Source organism: Peromyscus californicus, unplaced genomic scaffold, assembly GCF_007827085.1.
Source record: "Peromyscus californicus insignis strain IS unplaced genomic scaffold, ASM782708v3 Scaffold_16__1_contigs__length_79575227, whole genome shotgun sequence".
Classification (NCBI taxonomy): domain Eukaryota; kingdom Metazoa; phylum Chordata; class Mammalia; order Rodentia; family Cricetidae; genus Peromyscus; species Peromyscus californicus.
The window spans coordinates 5,919,885-5,935,710 of NW_026294458.1; the positions used below are offsets into that span (position 1 = coordinate 5,919,885).

General features: G+C 46.5%; 1 protein-coding gene across 6 annotated transcripts in view; it reads left to right on the top strand.

Moving 5' to 3' along the window:
* Abcc5 (ATP binding cassette subfamily C member 5) overlaps positions 1-15,826 on the top strand; it is a 96,048-nt gene that overhangs the window by 66,074 nt on the left and 14,148 nt on the right. For all 6 annotated transcript variants that reach the window (XM_052740176.1, XM_052740177.1, XM_052740178.1 and 3 more), the window contains 8 exons: positions 352-536; positions 1,008-1,154; positions 1,494-1,623; positions 2,778-2,931; positions 3,013-3,141; positions 5,404-5,590; positions 7,231-7,320; positions 10,638-10,827. In XM_052740176.1, the coding sequence (XP_052596136.1) occupies positions 352-536; positions 1,008-1,154; positions 1,494-1,623; positions 2,778-2,931; positions 3,013-3,141; positions 5,404-5,590; positions 7,231-7,320; positions 10,638-10,827 (1,212 nt within the window). The remainder of the gene's footprint in view (positions 1-351; positions 537-1,007; positions 1,155-1,493; positions 1,624-2,777; positions 2,932-3,012; positions 3,142-5,403; positions 5,591-7,230; positions 7,321-10,637; positions 10,828-15,826) is intronic.

The window sequence follows — 15,826 nt, forward strand, 5'->3', positions numbered from 1 at the left end:
GCATTTAGTACATGTTTCTATGTTTCATCAGCCTGTCCCCCAGACTGTGACACTGTCCTCAGTGAGGTTCTGAAAGGCAGGGACCTCTGTAGCCTCATCTTGTAGATGGTGCTGAAGAAATGTTCAATAAATGGGTGTTAGGATAGAGAGGAGGTAATTATTTTTTTCGAAACAGGGTTTCTCTGTGTGGTCATGACTGTCCTGGAACTTGCTCTGTAGATCAGGCTGTCCTTGAACTCACAGAGATCTGCCTGGCTCTGCCTCCCGAGTGCTAGGATTAAAGGCGTGCGCCACCGCCACCCGACCAGCTGTACTCCCTTCTAAGGTCGTATTTCTTTTCGTCTTTCCCAGGGCAGCTCGTGCAGGTGGAGGAGAAAGGGCAGGGCTCGGTGCCTTGGTCCGTCTATGGCGTCTACATCCAGGCAGCAGGGGGGCCCTTGGCTTTCCTGGTCATCATGGTCCTTTTCATGCTGAACGTGGGCAGCACTGCCTTCAGCACCTGGTGGCTGAGCTACTGGATCAAGCAAGGAAGTGGGGTGAGATGTCCGTTACTGGGAGTTCTGTGTCTGATAATGTGGCCTTGCCTCCCTCGTCCCTGACTGCTCCGAGGGAACTCCTGTGCTTTCCACTCAAAAGAAGCATCAGAAACGTCATGAGATAGCCCAGCAAAGTGCATAGCTTTGTTTTGCATATCAGTTAAGAGATAATTTAAAGGCGAGAAGGCAGTGAGCAGGGATGCTCCCAGATGAGGATGCATAATGTAGTCTGACAGAATGGAAAAGTCCCTGGCCACCCCAGCGCTGTCCGGCTAGTCAGTATGTAGAACCGTGGTGGACAGTAAGTCGGTTCTTTGTGTTCACCCACTAGTAAGAAGAGAAGTGGGTAGCAAGGTTGTCTCGTGTTGGCCGTGACCAGGTCTGAGGTCATTCCCTGAGTTTCTGTCCTGGAGCTGAAAGTGACCTAGGTGTCTCAGGAATCTCACCCTGTGGTACCTTATCTCCAAACAGAACACCACGGTATTTCAAGGGAACAGGAGCTCCGTGAGTGACAGCATGAGGGACAACCCCTTCATGCAGTACTATGCCAGCATCTACGCCCTCTCCATGGCAGTCATGCTGGTCTTGAAAGCTATTCGAGGAGTTGTCTTTGTCAAGGTATACCAGTGGGGGCTGTGGTGTACCCCTCTCCAGATCATGGGAGAGGCTTGGTGTGGTATATGTGTGCAGTGGGTGGGCTGTGGTGTATGTACCCCTCCCCAGATCATGGGAGAGGCTTGGTGTGGCATATGTGTGCAGTGGGTGGCCTGATGAAATGACTTGGATCTCGTTGGTCTCGGGCTTTTCCTGTTAGTTGCCCGTGTCTTCTGACTGTTTGTACTTACCCCAGCACTGGGAATGAATGTCCTGCAGGGTGGTCACCTGCGGGAGTAGGAATTGACCCTTCCTTGAGTAACCAGGTCTCTGTGCCCTGATCATTTTGTCTCTGCTCTCCAGGGCACACTGAGAGCATCCTCCCGGCTCCATGACGAGCTTTTCCGAAGGATCCTTAGGAGCCCCATGAAATTTTTTGACACTACCCCAACAGGAAGGATTCTCAACAGATTTTCCAAAGACATGGATGAAGGTATCTCTCACTGATCCTTTCTTTTATGCTCTGGAGTCCAGCCAGTGCTCACTGCCTCTAGCCTTTCTGGGTACCACCCCACACCCATCCCACTCCCCACCCCCCAAAATAAACGTACAGCTTTGTCTCTCCTGAGACTGAGAACAGAGTCTGGCATTTGCATCAAGAATATTTTGAGCCGGGCGGTGGTGGCGCACGCCTTTAATCCCAGCACTCGGGAGGCAGAGCCAGGTGAATCTCTGTTTCTACACATGCAGGCACACGGTGTACATTTGCACAGACACATGTACACTCTGACATGCACACCTGTACAAACACACACATGAGCACATACATGTACATACATGCACAGATGCACAGACACACACACACAAGCAGACAAAAGAGCTACAGCTCTCAGTTTAGTCCTTGACTGGAGTCTGTGGCAAAAGGGTTTTGAGTTTGAGGCTCTCTTGGCTTTATACTAAGACCCTTTCTCAAAAAGAAGGGAAGGCCGGGCGGCGGTGGTGGGGCACGCCTTTAATCCCAGCAACTCGGGAGGCAGAGCCAGGCGGATCTCTGTGGGTTTGAGGCCAGCCTGGGCTACCAAGTGAGTTCCAGGAGAGGCGCAAAGCTACACAGAGAAACCCTGTCTCAAAAAACCAAAAAAAAAAAAAAAAAAAAAAAAAAAGAAGGGAAGAAAAGCAGCAGTACTCCTGACATAGCTGTGTCCTCACGAAAGTGCCTCTGCCCAAAGAACGGAGTGCAGGGGAGTAGCCAGAAAGACCTGACGCTGTTGTTGTTGAAGGTTCTGCACACGTCTGATGCTTACATATGTTTAAACTTTTCTTGTGTTGGTAAGAACATAGATGACCTGGTTTTCCTCTTGTCATGTTGGTTTCCAAGTATTTTACATACACATATAATCCTTCATAGAGGGAGAGTTTAGCAGGAGTAGGGACAGCTGAGCCAGAACAGGACGATGGAGGAGAAGACCACTCAAACACAAGCGATGGCCACCGAGTTTATTCTTCCTAGCTAAAACTGTTAAAGTTTTCTCACAGACCTCGGGGATTTCATGGAGCCTTATTATCCATTTTTAAAACTATTTAGCTCCGTCTTCTGTGTTTGTGGGTCCCAAGAGTCTGAAACTTGTTCTCTCGCGGTCTCCACAGTGGACGTGCGTCTGCCGTTCCAGGCCGAGATGTTCATCCAGAATGTGATCCTGGTGTTCTTCTGTGTCGGAATGATCGCAGGAATCTTCCCGTGGTTCCTGGTGGCAGTGGGGCCTCTTCTCATCCTCTTTTCAGTCCTCCACATCGTCTCCAGGTAAACAGGACGCGTGCATCGCCAGGGACGAGGCCGTGGCCGCCAGTTTCCTACGGTGACACAGCACCCATTCTCTCACAGGGTCCTGATTCGCGAGCTGAAACGCCTGGACAACATCACACAGTCTCCTTTCCTCTCGCACATCACGTCCAGCATACAGGGCCTTGCCACTATCCACGCCTACAACAAAGGGCAGGAGTTTCTACACAGGTGAGTGTTGGTGGGGGCCTCAGGCTTTGGAGGGGAGCTGGCGTCTCAACTGTTACAGTTGCCATAAGAGGCCATTCCAGGCCAGAGCTTGGGGTCAGAAAACTCATCCCAAAAGGTATTATTGATGCAACCAAACTGTCTCTGATTAAAACTCAGCCACTTGGTAAGAGATTTTCTGAGAAAATGAGACAACAGAAACACAGACCAGAGCAAGTGTGGATCTATGACATGCTGCCCTTTGAGAAAGTGTGTGCACATTTAGATATCTCTGAAAGCATATGGAAGGAATAGGAGGAATTTGGAAGAAGGAACTGGGGACCCAGAGATTGGTAAGAAAAAGACTGACTTTTTTGTAGTGAGCCTTTTAAAACTTGTATAGCACTTGTTATACAAGGGTGAAGACTGGGTTGAGATCCCCTGAACCCTGTAATTGCCAGATGAGCGTGGCATGGCAGCCACCTGGAATGTGAGCCTTAAAAGGCTAAGACAGATCCCAGAGTAAGCTGGTAAGGTAGACTAGCCATGTCTGAACGCTCTAGGTTTGATTGAGAGACCCTGCCTCAGTAAATAAGGTGAAAGAATGATTGAGGAAGATTCCTCAAGCCTCCACAGGCTCACATGTACACACATGCCCTCACACATACCCACTCTGTACACAGACACATGAAAACACTTAAAACTCTCTCTCTCTCTCTCTCTCTCTCTCTCTCTCTCTCTCTCTCTCGTGAGTGTGTGTATGTGTGTGTGTGTGAGCATGCACGCACGCGTGCGCGCGCATGTGTATATTGCCTACTAAAGTAAAAATTAAGTCATTTCTCATGAAAATGGTAGAGGAAAACAGGTTGGAAAAAATTACTCTGAATGACTCACAAAGAGCCTTCCTAACTGAAGATAATGACCTGTACAAGTGTTTTCATGGGGAGGAGCAGTACAGTATTAACATCTGAAATTCTACATTTTCTTCTTTTTTTTTTTTCTTCATTGTATTTTTTCTGAAGATTTTATATTTTACTATAAGGAAGAAAGTTGTTTTTGTTTGTTTGTTTGTTTTGTTTTTTAAGCAATGCACATGTGCCTAGCAGAACTTCCTATGTGGAGCTCTGCTTCCCCGTGGTGCTGGCCCTCCTCGCGATTGCAGTGACCTGTGTCCTTGGCCGACGGTCACTGCCTGCCTCTCTCCTGCTGAACTTCAGTCACTGCTTCTGGCTCTGTAGCCTTGGGAAGCAATTTCCCTCTGCAGGAGTGTGTCTGCACACTCAGCATTGATCCTGCAGTCGCCCTGAGAGTTTCTTTTTCCTGGTCTTGGACTATGTCTGCTGCTCGCCTTTAAAGCCTCCAGCTTTGAGGAAATGACCCCTGACCTGAACTTTCTCTAAAGTTCAGCACAAGCCTTTGGATTCGGCCTCTTTGCCCATGTTTCTCAGTGGTAGATTTTTCTCTCTCAAGTCTTCAGGTTTGTTTTTTTGTTTTTTGGTTTTTTTATGTTATTTACATGTGTGTGTGTGTTGTGTGTGTGTGTGTGTGTGTGTGTGTGTGTATGTGTGTGTGTGTGTGTGTGTGTGTGTGTGTGTGTGTGTGTGTGTGTGTGTTTGAATGAGTTTATGTATACCCTATGCATAGCAGGAATCCCAGGAGACCAGAGAGGGCATCAGGTCCTCTGGAACTGTATGTAGTTACATATTGTTGTGAGCTGCCTTATGGGTATTGAGAACCAAACCCAGTTCCTTGGCAAGAACAGCTGCGGAGCCATCTCTCCAGGCCCTAGTTTTTTACTTTTTTTTTTTTTTTTGGTTTTTCGAGACAGGGTCTCTCTGTGTAGCTTTGCGCCTCTCCTGGAACTCACTTGGTAGCCCAGGCTGGCCTCGAACTCACAGAGATCCGCCTGGCTCTGCCTCTCGAGTGCTGGGATTAAAGGCGTGCGCCACCACCGCCCGGCGTTTTTTACTTTTTTAAGTCACAGTCTTTACTGTGTGTGCTGGTCTGGAACTCCCAATTTAGACCAGGCCGACTGCAAACTCACAGAGATCCACCTGCTTCCACTTTTCTAAGTGCTGGAATTAGAGGCAGCACCGCCACACCGCCCTCCCTAACATCTCTAGTGTGGGTTTCAGTGCTTCTCAAAGGGTAACTCACATCAGAGCACCCGCGCCCTCTTGTGTGAGCCCTGTTTGCCCTGCACTCTGGTCCTCCACAGGTTTGACGTCAGCCCGTGAGTTGGATCGTATGGTCTCCACTCGCCCATTGCCGTTCTCTTCCTCACAGGTATCAGGAGCTGCTGGACGACAACCAGGCTCCTTTTTTTTTGTTCACTTGTGCGATGAGGTGGCTGGCAGTGCGTCTGGACCTCATCAGCATCGCCCTGATCACCACCACTGGGCTGATGATTGTCCTCATGCATGGGCAGATCCCCTCGGCCTACGCGGGCCTGGCCATCTCCTATGCTGTGCAGGTCAGTGTCTGGTCTGGAGGCGTTTAACACTGGGGAAGGGTGTGGGGAGGAGTGCTGTTGATAGACTCCAAGATTAAAACAATCTGCTGTGTATAGTAAAGAAATACATGCATTTGTTGGTTTTGAGGCAGGGTTTCTCGGTATAGTCCTGGCTGTCCTGGAACTCAGTATGCAGACTGAGCAGGCCTCGAACTCAGAGATCAGCCTGCCTCAGTTTCTTGAGTGCTGGGTTAAAGGTGTGTGCCACCATATCTGGCAGAAATATACACCTTCAATCCCAGCAGTTGGTAGGCAGAGACAACTGGATCTCGATTTGAGGCCAGCCTGGTCTACATAGCAAGTTCCAGGACAGCCAAGTAGGACCCTGTTTAAAAGGGGGGGGGGGGGTGGTGGTAGATGTTATCTTCGTAAAGAAACATTTAGAAGTGACTTTGTAATTACCGATGTGTCCACCACCATCTCATCTCTGGCATCTGCTAGTTTTCTGAGTGTTATATCATTCCCCATTTGCTGCTTACATCTACTTTCTGTTTTGGACTTTTGCTTTTCCCAATATTATATGCATAAGCTTTCTCAACCCTAGGGATGATTAAAGCTCAAATAGCTCAAGATAAATTTGAGAATTTGACCACTGACTCTTTAAAGATGTTTTGACGTCAGTCCACACAAGTAATTTCTATTAAAGTTTAAAAGTGGTATTGGAGTTGTTGTTTTTTTTTAATTTTTAATTTTTATGTACGTTGGTATTTTGCCTGCATGTGTTTCTGTATGCAGTGTTGGATCCCCAGGAATAGGAGTTATAGACAGTTGTGAGCTGCCATGTGGGTGCTGGGAATCAAACCCAGGTCCTCTGGAAGAGCAGCCAGCGCTCACTGAGTCATCTCTCCAGCCCTGGAACTGTACCATTTAGTCTATCATGGTAGAATGTTGGGGCTCTGCTTCCTCATACTGTGGGGGATGGAACTGGGAGGAGTGACTGTGCATGAAGCAATGGTGACCATAAATAGATAATTTATTAGGATAGAGTTTCGGCACAGAGGTGTTTATCACACTACGGTACTCTTGTGTGGTTTTGGCTTCTTTTCCATATTGTAAAGATAAAAATAAGGCAGCAGATGAGCTTCAGAGTGCTGGGTCTCCCTGGATGCCCTGGTGTCTGCCTAGACCTGCCAGCTGCCAGTGTGTCATGTAGTCAGCAGTCTGAGGGGCATGGGGCTGTGCATTTTCTTTCTTCATGGTGTTGTCTCTTATGGCACTTTCCAGAAGCATTTTCAGTAGTTGCTCACAGGTTGGAATCTCCATTTGTTCTGGTTGCCACAAACTGACTGAGGTAAAGTAGGTGGTTCAGAAGTTACACAGCTTCAGACCTGTGTTCCTGGAAACAAAGTAGCTGGCTAGAAGGCCTTTGGGTCCAAGAATACAGTGACCCAAGAGTATGGTGCGCCTGTTTGCGCTAAGTGCTGTATTTGATGAGGTGGAGTGTGGTGTTCAGTGGAAGAAAACCCCTGGGCCCTGAAACCTCGTGCTGCATGAGCTCTGGAGGGTTGTATGTCAGCCCTGCGGGGGTAAGGAGTTCCCTCTCGCCGCCTGCCCTGTGCTGATTGATACACAGTCTCTTGGTTTTTGTTTCCCATTTTCAGTTAACAGGACTGTTCCAGTTTACAGTTAGACTGGCCTCTGAGACAGAAGCCCGATTCACTTCCGTGGAAAGAATCAACCACTACATAAAGGTGAGGATGCTGCAGCCTTTCTGGTCATGGATGTCTGTCATGGATGGCGGGTAAGGCAGAGCCTTACCTCCTCCACCTGTCTCATCTCCACTTAAGAGCATCAGCGTCTCAACAGTATGTTTGGAATAGAACAGGGAATACCCTAAAAGTTCCCAAATAGAATGATAAATTCTGTTTAGTTGAAAACTCATGTTCCCTGGCTGATTTCTATAGTTAACAGGGACACATTCAGAAATCTTGTATGGTTTTAAACAGTGTAAGGAAAATGTTATGTTAGCTTAACTGAAAGACAAGATAATAACAACAATAATAATAATAATGATAATAATAATAATAACGGGCAGTGGTGACACACACCTTCAATCCCAGCACTCAGGAGGCAGAGGCAGGTGGATCTCTGAGTTCAAGGCCAGTCTGGTCTACAGAGAGAGTTCTAGGCCAGCCAGGGCTGCACAGAGAAACCCTGTCTCCAAAACTCAAAGGAAAAAGTACACCATTTTTCATATTTATTTTTGAGATTGTATTTTAATTACAACATTTCTCCCTCCCTTTTCTCCCCCCATACACCCCTCCCATTCTCCCTCAAGCTCATGGTATCTTTTTTCATCAGTTGTAATTGCATGCATATATGTATTTGTATGTACATATATATTCCCAAATAGAACCTGTTGGGTTCATATAATGTTAGTTGTGTGTGTTTTTAGGACTGACTGTTGGGCACTGGAAACCCAGTTGGTGTGCTCTTCCCTAGGGAGGGCCACCTCACACTACCAGCTTCCCTCCATGGCCTCTAGTCCTTGGTGGAGGGCTGAGGCCTCCTGGGCTTTCCCTGTGCAGTTAGGCATGTCTTGGTGTTGTCCTTGTTCAGCTCATGTTTGGGGCGTCATATCGGTGGGACTTCATGGGCATAGCTTCTGATGTTTCTGGAGACACAGCCTCACAGCAAAGCCTCCAGTCCTCTCTGGCTCTCAGTTTCTGCCTCTTCCTCCACAGTGTTCCCCGGGGCTTAGGTGTGGGCGTGTTTTGTAGATGTGCCCACTGGGGCTGGTCCTCAGGGAGGGGGCATTCAGGTCAGTTTCAGCTCAGGGGCCTCTGGGCCCTGTTTCTGAAGTGCAAACCAAACATCATTTTACTTAGTCTGGTCTCGTTGTCCTTCACCAAGGTGGAAGGTCCCTCGCCAAGTGTTGGGCAGAGATTAGCATGGGTCTCTCTGGAGGTGAATGTCATTGGTCTGAGGTCGGGGCTAGGCTCTATAGTGTAAAGTTGCATGGAGAATTCTAATCTGTACTCACAGGTTAGAAACTAGGTTTGGCTGTTACTGAGAATGTCGGCTCTTCCCACCCTCCCTCAGGAGTCTCTCAGTTATGCCGTGAGATTGTGTCTTGCTGGTGTCCTCGATGAACTCTAAATGTGATTTTATGTAGAAAGCAGCATTGCAGGTGGTAGTGAGGATTTCCCGGGCTGCTCGTTTATCAAGATCTCCTATTTTTGTAAACCACAGCATTCACACAGTTGTCCACAGTGAAGGAAACATTTCACGTTCTAAATAACTGGTATTCAGGCAGTTTGAAGAACTCTCTTCTACTTGAAAACTTCATGTTCCAACAGAGATGTGTGTCTTCACTGATTTGAAAATGAACTTTGTTAGTTATCAGAAGATATTGTTTACTTGCTATTCTTCTGATACAGGGTCTTTCTGTGTAGCTCAGGCTAGCCCAGAAGTCATGATGCTCCTGCCTTAGCCTCCCCAGTGTGGGCTTTACAGGCTTACACCACCATACCTGACTTACTTAAGAGATTTTTTTTTTAACATTTATTTATTCATTCATTTATCTATTTATTTATTTGTGTTTGTATATGTGTGTGTGGGTACACATGCCACAGTGTACATGTAGAGGTCAGAGGGTAACCTGTGGGAATTGGTTCTCTCTTTCTGCTGTATGGGTTCCAGGGATCCGATCAGATTGTCAAGCTTGGCAGCAAGCACCTTTACCTGCCAAACTGTCTTGCCAGCCACTATCAGACATTTCATCGTTTTCTGTTATTTTCTCTATTTATTTATTGAGACAGGTATTAATTTATTCACATATGTATGTATGTATGTATGTATGTATGTATGTATTTATCGAGACAGAGTTTTTCTCTGTGTAGCCCTGGTTGTCCTGGAACTCTGTAGATGAGGCTTGAACTCATAGATCTGCCTGCCTCTGCCTCCAAGTGCTAAGATTAAAGGTGTGGGCCACCACCGCCCGGCTTTAGCAGATGTTTCTCAAACGTAACAAATGACTGTTCTCATACAGAGTTCAGATAGCTGTGTGCTGTTTCTGTTCTTTATGTTTGGCTGGTGCTTTGACCAGTGCTGTGGTCTACAGAGAGCATCTGTGTATAATGTAGCATTGAGTAAATATTGCTCTTGGTGAGTCCTTTGCTGGAGAGAACAGGATGATAGACAGCGGTGGGCAGTGAACCCTGCTCAAACCAGTGATGGTTTTGGATTGTCTTCCTGATGTCACTCCACAGCACAGCCCAGATGCCTGCCCTAACACAGCAACACTGTCCTTCCGGCTGGAATGTCAGACTCCATAGCCACACCCCCAACTCCCCCCCAAACAAGCACACGCACACACCCCAAATACTGATTTGGTGTTCTTCACCTTAAAGGTATAAAACCAATGAGTACTTGCCAGAGAATTTTTTAAGACGTGAGGGATGACCGCTAGGACACAATTACACAGAAGTTATAACACAGCTTTTGAGTCAGGAATGGCCTTCCAGAGCCAAACCAGTTCTGCACAGTTTGAAAGTGAGGGACAGAGAGGTGAAACGGTCTATGCAGGTCATACTGTGTGGTTGGCATCTCTAGGTCACCCTGCTGTGGGTGGCAAGCTAGAACTGCAGTCTGTATTTCTTGGATTGGCCAGTATATTAAGATGTTCAATAAATGTTAATTACCTTACTTCAGTTTAAGTTCAGGCTAGTGGTAGTCAGTTCATGGAATTCTGTTTCAAGTGGAATATTTTCAACGACTTCCCATGAAAATGTGTCAGAGAGTGGGAAGGCCTCACGCCCCACGCTTAGGTTTTCCCTCGGTCCGTGCAGTGTTGTGCAAGCTGGCACTTGGAGACCACGGCTTAGGAGGCATGTGCTGTGTCTCCCTCTTGGTTGTTGGGCTGTGAGCATTTACTGTCAACATATTCTTTCAGACAGGGGTCTTTTAGACATGGTGGCAGCTGCCTTGGCTGCTCTGCTTGCCCTGTTTTCCTCTCTGCTCAGCTTTGCTGCTCCACAGGAATCTGAAGCGCTCCCTCTTTCCTCAGACCCTGTCTTTGGAAGCACCTGCCAGAATCAAGAACAAGGCTCCTCCCCCTGACTGGCCTCAGGAGGGAGAAGTCACCTTCGAGAACGCAGAGATGAGATACCGGGAAAATCTTCCTCTGGTCCTCAAGAAAGTGTCCTTCACCATCAAGCCCAAGGAGAAGATTGGCATTGTGGGACGGACAGGGTCAGGTAAGGACTGCACTGGTCTCTGAAGAAGTGTTTGAAGTGATCCAGATTTAATCTTCGGTCAGCGCATAGCGGCTTGTCAAAGATCACTTTCATCTTCACAAGCCAAACCCCTGAGACACGAGTCGTTATCGTCTTAGGCCCCTCTGAAACCAAGGTTCGAAGTTTGCTTTTAGCCTTGCTCTTGGGACAGACAGTCCTTTCTCATCACGTTCTCAGAACAGAATACTTGGAGCGCATGGCACAGTACAGTGGAAGAAAGCACCCTGAACCAGTTACCCCAGATAAGCACTGATGACATGTGGTTGTCTCGGGTTAGTGATTTCCTAGTACCACATGTGTAAGTGTGGTCATTTTGTACACGGGTTTTGTGGCTTTTATTTATTTATTTATTTTATTAAGACCCATCAGTGTCTTGCCTTGATACTTAATGGTTGTTATGTAGTATAACACCCCATTCTATTTAATGGATGGACCATAATTTACATTTAACCATCCCAAATTTGTAGCGAATTGAACTATTTCTGATTGTTCTTGAGTAGCACTGAAGTCAGAACATGTGAAGAGTCTTCAGGCCTTTGTAAGACGTCACTGTGGCCCCCATTTGTCAGAAGCATGGAGGGCTTGCGTTCCCTTCAAGGCAGAAATGGTTTTCTCGATTTGGAGCCAAGCCTGGTGGCACATACCTGAAATCTTAGCACTAAGGAACCTGAGGCAGGAGGATCACTGCAAGTTCAAAGCAGGCTTGGGCTGTAAAGACCCTGTCTCAACAGAAGTAAAATAAATTGACTTTCTTGTGTAGCATTTTACATCACTTTTATTCTTAGACATGTGTTACTTTGTGTTATGGCAGCATTTCCTCTTTATACCACGGCCAGGGGAGTGTAAGCACGTCTTCTGGTTGGAGCAGTCATTCGGTTCTAGGAGACCGGTCTTTCCACCTTGGCCAGGTTCTCCAGTCGTTTCAGGAGATAACCGTGAAGAGTACCGCACTAGGTTTCTAGTAGAGACTGAAATAATGCCAGGCCTAAGTGCAGGTCTGTGTTTCCAGATACTAGGGAGATCGAAGAAGAGGCATTTTGAATTCAAGGTCAGCCCAGATAAGGGCTAGCTCAAAGTAAAGCATTTTTCAAAGGGCTGGAACTGCAGTTTAGTAGCAGATGCTTACCCTATAAGTAAGAGTCATAAATTCAGTACCTGGTTCCCCGTCTATCCTACAGACAAGCTGAAGTAATTCTCCATTACCTTTCCTTCCAAATGACACTCAAAGATAGTCTTCTCTAACCTGTTTATTTCCAGGCTCCATGCTTCCTGGCTTCAAACCATGTCTGGGATGATCTTAACTCTGAGAGAAAAGTCAATCTAGAATTACAGTGTTCTGCCTGTTACTCAGCACTGAACTTACCATTTCATCCACCAGCCTGCTGCTCTGTCTTAGTTTCTTTCTTTTTTTATGTTTTATAAAATCTTTATAGACAAATAATTCACATAGTATACAATTTGCCTGTTTGCACAATTTGATAGACTTTAGTCCAGCATCCTCATAGGCCCATGACACCATCACCACTTTCTATTTTGGAACATTGCTGAGACGTGAGCCAAACTTCTGCTAATCACTTCACCTCCATAAACTCCTACTTTAACTGGAGGGCCAAAATATTTCTTGTTGTCTTCTGGAATCCGTGTCAATTTGAACCAGTATCTAATAGACCCCAGAAAGTTTGTTTCCTTTCCCACAATGTACAGTTACCATTGTAGAAGGCTGTAGGTCTCTCTGGGCAAGGATGGGAGAAAGGCTAACAGTCAGCCTCTAGGCCCTTCCTCAGAGGGACCTGGCCGTCCCTTCATTCACTGGGTTCTGGGTCTTCAAACTGGCTCACGTCTGGATTGATTCACAGGCTGAGATTCCTTATTGCTGTGATGCAGTATAGCTTTTCTTCCATTTGTTCAAGACTTTTCTGCCTCTACAGATCAGACAAAAATGCAGTAGATTTCGTATCTATTTCATATTTAGAAACACCATGATTGATCAGCCAAAGGTCCATACAAATCATGCCACCATAAAAATTACTTTGCTTGTGCTGCCCATTACTGGGCCAGGCCATTATGGACTGGCTTTGTCTGTGCTGCCTATTAAGATAACTGCACTGCCCTTGTCTCTGGCAGTCTGTGCTGCTACCTGGCCTCTGTTATTTAGGGGCCCAATTAAACCCATGGGACTTAATTCATCCAGTTCAGTAGCCCCATCTCCAGCCCTAAGGTCTGCTACAGGGAAAGAAGAATGATGAAGTCTTTAGATGTACAGGTGGTTAGATTGGGGTTGATGAGGTGACATGAATGTCTTAGTCAGGGTTTCTATTGCTTCGGTGAAACACCATGACCATAAAGCAAGTTGGGGAAGAAAGGTTTATTTGGTTTACACTTCCACATTATTGTTCAGCACTGAAGGAAGTCAGGACAGGAACTCAAACAGGACAGGATCCTGGACACAGGAGCTGTTGTAGAGGCCATGGGAGGTTGGGGGAGCTGCTTACTGGCTTACTTTCCCTGGCTTGCTCAGTCTGCTTTCTTATAGAACCAAGGACCACTGGCCCAGGGATAGCACCACCCACCATGGACTGGGCCCTCCCCCATTGATCACTAACTGAGAAAATGCCTTACAGCTGGGTCTCATGGAGGCATTTCCTCAACTGAGGCTCCTTTTTCACTGATGACTCTAGCTTGTGTCAAGTTGACACACAAAAGCAGCCAGTGCACATGAAGATAAAAGGAGACTGGCCTCTACAGAAGCACCTTATCATTTGTTAGACGGTCTGTTGGCAGGAGTGGAGATCGTGTGCCCAGATGTGGAGGGCTTGGTGTTCCATAGGCAGAAAAGGGAAATTTGGGGGTGGAAGATTCCCTCTGCAGCTGTTTTCCTTGGTCTCGATGTTGTAAATACCAATGGAAGTATTTGATGATCTCATCAGAAACTTCCTCTATCCTCAACTGCCTGTAGATGTTATCATCTGCACACTGCTTTCTGGAGTCTCTTGGCTCACCTGAGGTTTCTGGGTTATTAGCACTTTATTCCAGGCCCAGAGGGCGTCAAAAGGAAAGGAGGATGCTGTGTTTATTTTCTGTTTCCTGCTGAGTGGGGACAAAGTTGGGTTGTTGGGGTCTGTCTTTAAGATCTGTGGAGGGATAGGTTGGGTAGCAGGAGGAGAGTTTCAGCTTGTTGGCTGTGGTGGCTTATGCAATTGCCCTCATTCCCTCCAGAGAAACCTTTGGAAATAGTCAATTAGACAAGGGGCTGAGATAAGAGAGTAAAATGAGATCAGAGTTACAGGACCCTGTGGGGGACCTAGCCAGGGTAGCCAGCATCCTAATGTAGAACTAGTAATGTCAATGATTTTATCCAGGAGGAACTTCATTAAAAAGTTTAAACAGCAGGGCAAAATGTTATGTATGAGGATAATAAAGAAGGAAGGAGCGATGGAGGAAGGAACCAGAGTGAGAGAGAAGCAAAAGCCCATCCATAGGACGAGGCTCGTACTGAATCTTTTGTCTGGTCCCTAGGTCTTTGGACCTCATCTGGAAGCAGTTTGGATTTGTTGGTACAGAAACATCATTGTTTCTTCCATGACTTCTTTGACCTTCTAAGTATTGAAATCACCTACTATTAATGGACAGTGTTTATCTGTCTCTTTAAATCCAGTAGTAGATTTTTTTTTCCTAATGAAATTGGGTGCTCCATTGTTTGGTGCATGTTTAAGATATTGATGTCATCTTGGTTAAATTTTCCATGGTTAGAATGAAGTGTCTCTTTGTCCTCTTCTGATTAGTTTTAGTTTGAAGTCTATTTTGTCAGATATTAAGATAGCAATGACAGCTGGACAGTGGCGGCACACGCCTTTATTCCCAGCACTGGGGAGGCAGAGCCAGGTGAATCTCTGAGTTCAAGGACAGCCTGGTCTGCAGAGTTAGTTGAGTTCCAGTATAATCAGGACTCCACAAAGAAACCCTGTCTCCAAACACAAACAAACAAAAAAAGATAGGAATGCCTTCTTGCTTCCTGGTCCCATTTGATTGGAGTGCTTTTGTTCATCCTTTTACTGTAAGGCAGTGCCTCTCTTTAAAGCTAAGATGTGTTTCTAATAGGCTGCAGACAGATGGATTTTGTTCCTGCAGGGGTATTTTAGAGTCCTGGAGAAGTCCCACAAAAGACCACCATTCATATATGCAATCAGTTAGAGTGTTTATTTTTCCAGCATGCTGGGACCAATCATTCCTACACAGAGGCAAAATGATGACAATCCTAGGAGAGGCTTGCAGACTCCTTTTAAGAGCAGCTAAGGGGAGCTGCTAGGGCAGTTAGGTCATCTCAGATATGATTGACTTAAGCAAGTGGCAGTCATACTGGTATGTTCTAATTGGCTAGGGCTAGTCAGGGGCTGGTTAAGGCTACAGTTTTTCCATTTGGGGACAGGCCTGGACCAGTCGTAGACTTTGTCCTTATTTGCTTATTACCTTGAGCTGTTGTGGAGGCTGGCTGGCCTAGTATGCACTGACTGTGGAGGCTGGCTCAGGCCTGGTACATGTTATCTCCCTCTCATTAAAGTTTGATTGTCCTTGCCGGGCGGTGGTGGCGCACGCCTTTAATCCCAGCACTCGGGAGGCAGAGCCAGGCGGATCTCTGTGAGTTCGAGGCCAGCCTGGGCTACCAAGTGAGTCCCAGGAAAGGCGCAAAGCTACACAGAGAAACCCTGTCTCGAAAAACCAAAAAAAAAAAAAAAAAAAAAGTTTGATTGTCCTTGGTTTATGGTTTCCTCAGTAACTGCTTGCTCGTCTCAGGAAAGTGAAACTGAGGCCTGATCTCTGACAGAAGATTGAGCAGCCTCTTATGGCATCTTCTTGGTCCTCTCAGGGAACAGATCCATTATTTGGTCTAGATCCTCTATTTTATCTTTGAGATATTCTGATATTCTGTCTTCTGCCTGATTCATTCTATTTGTAAGGGTTT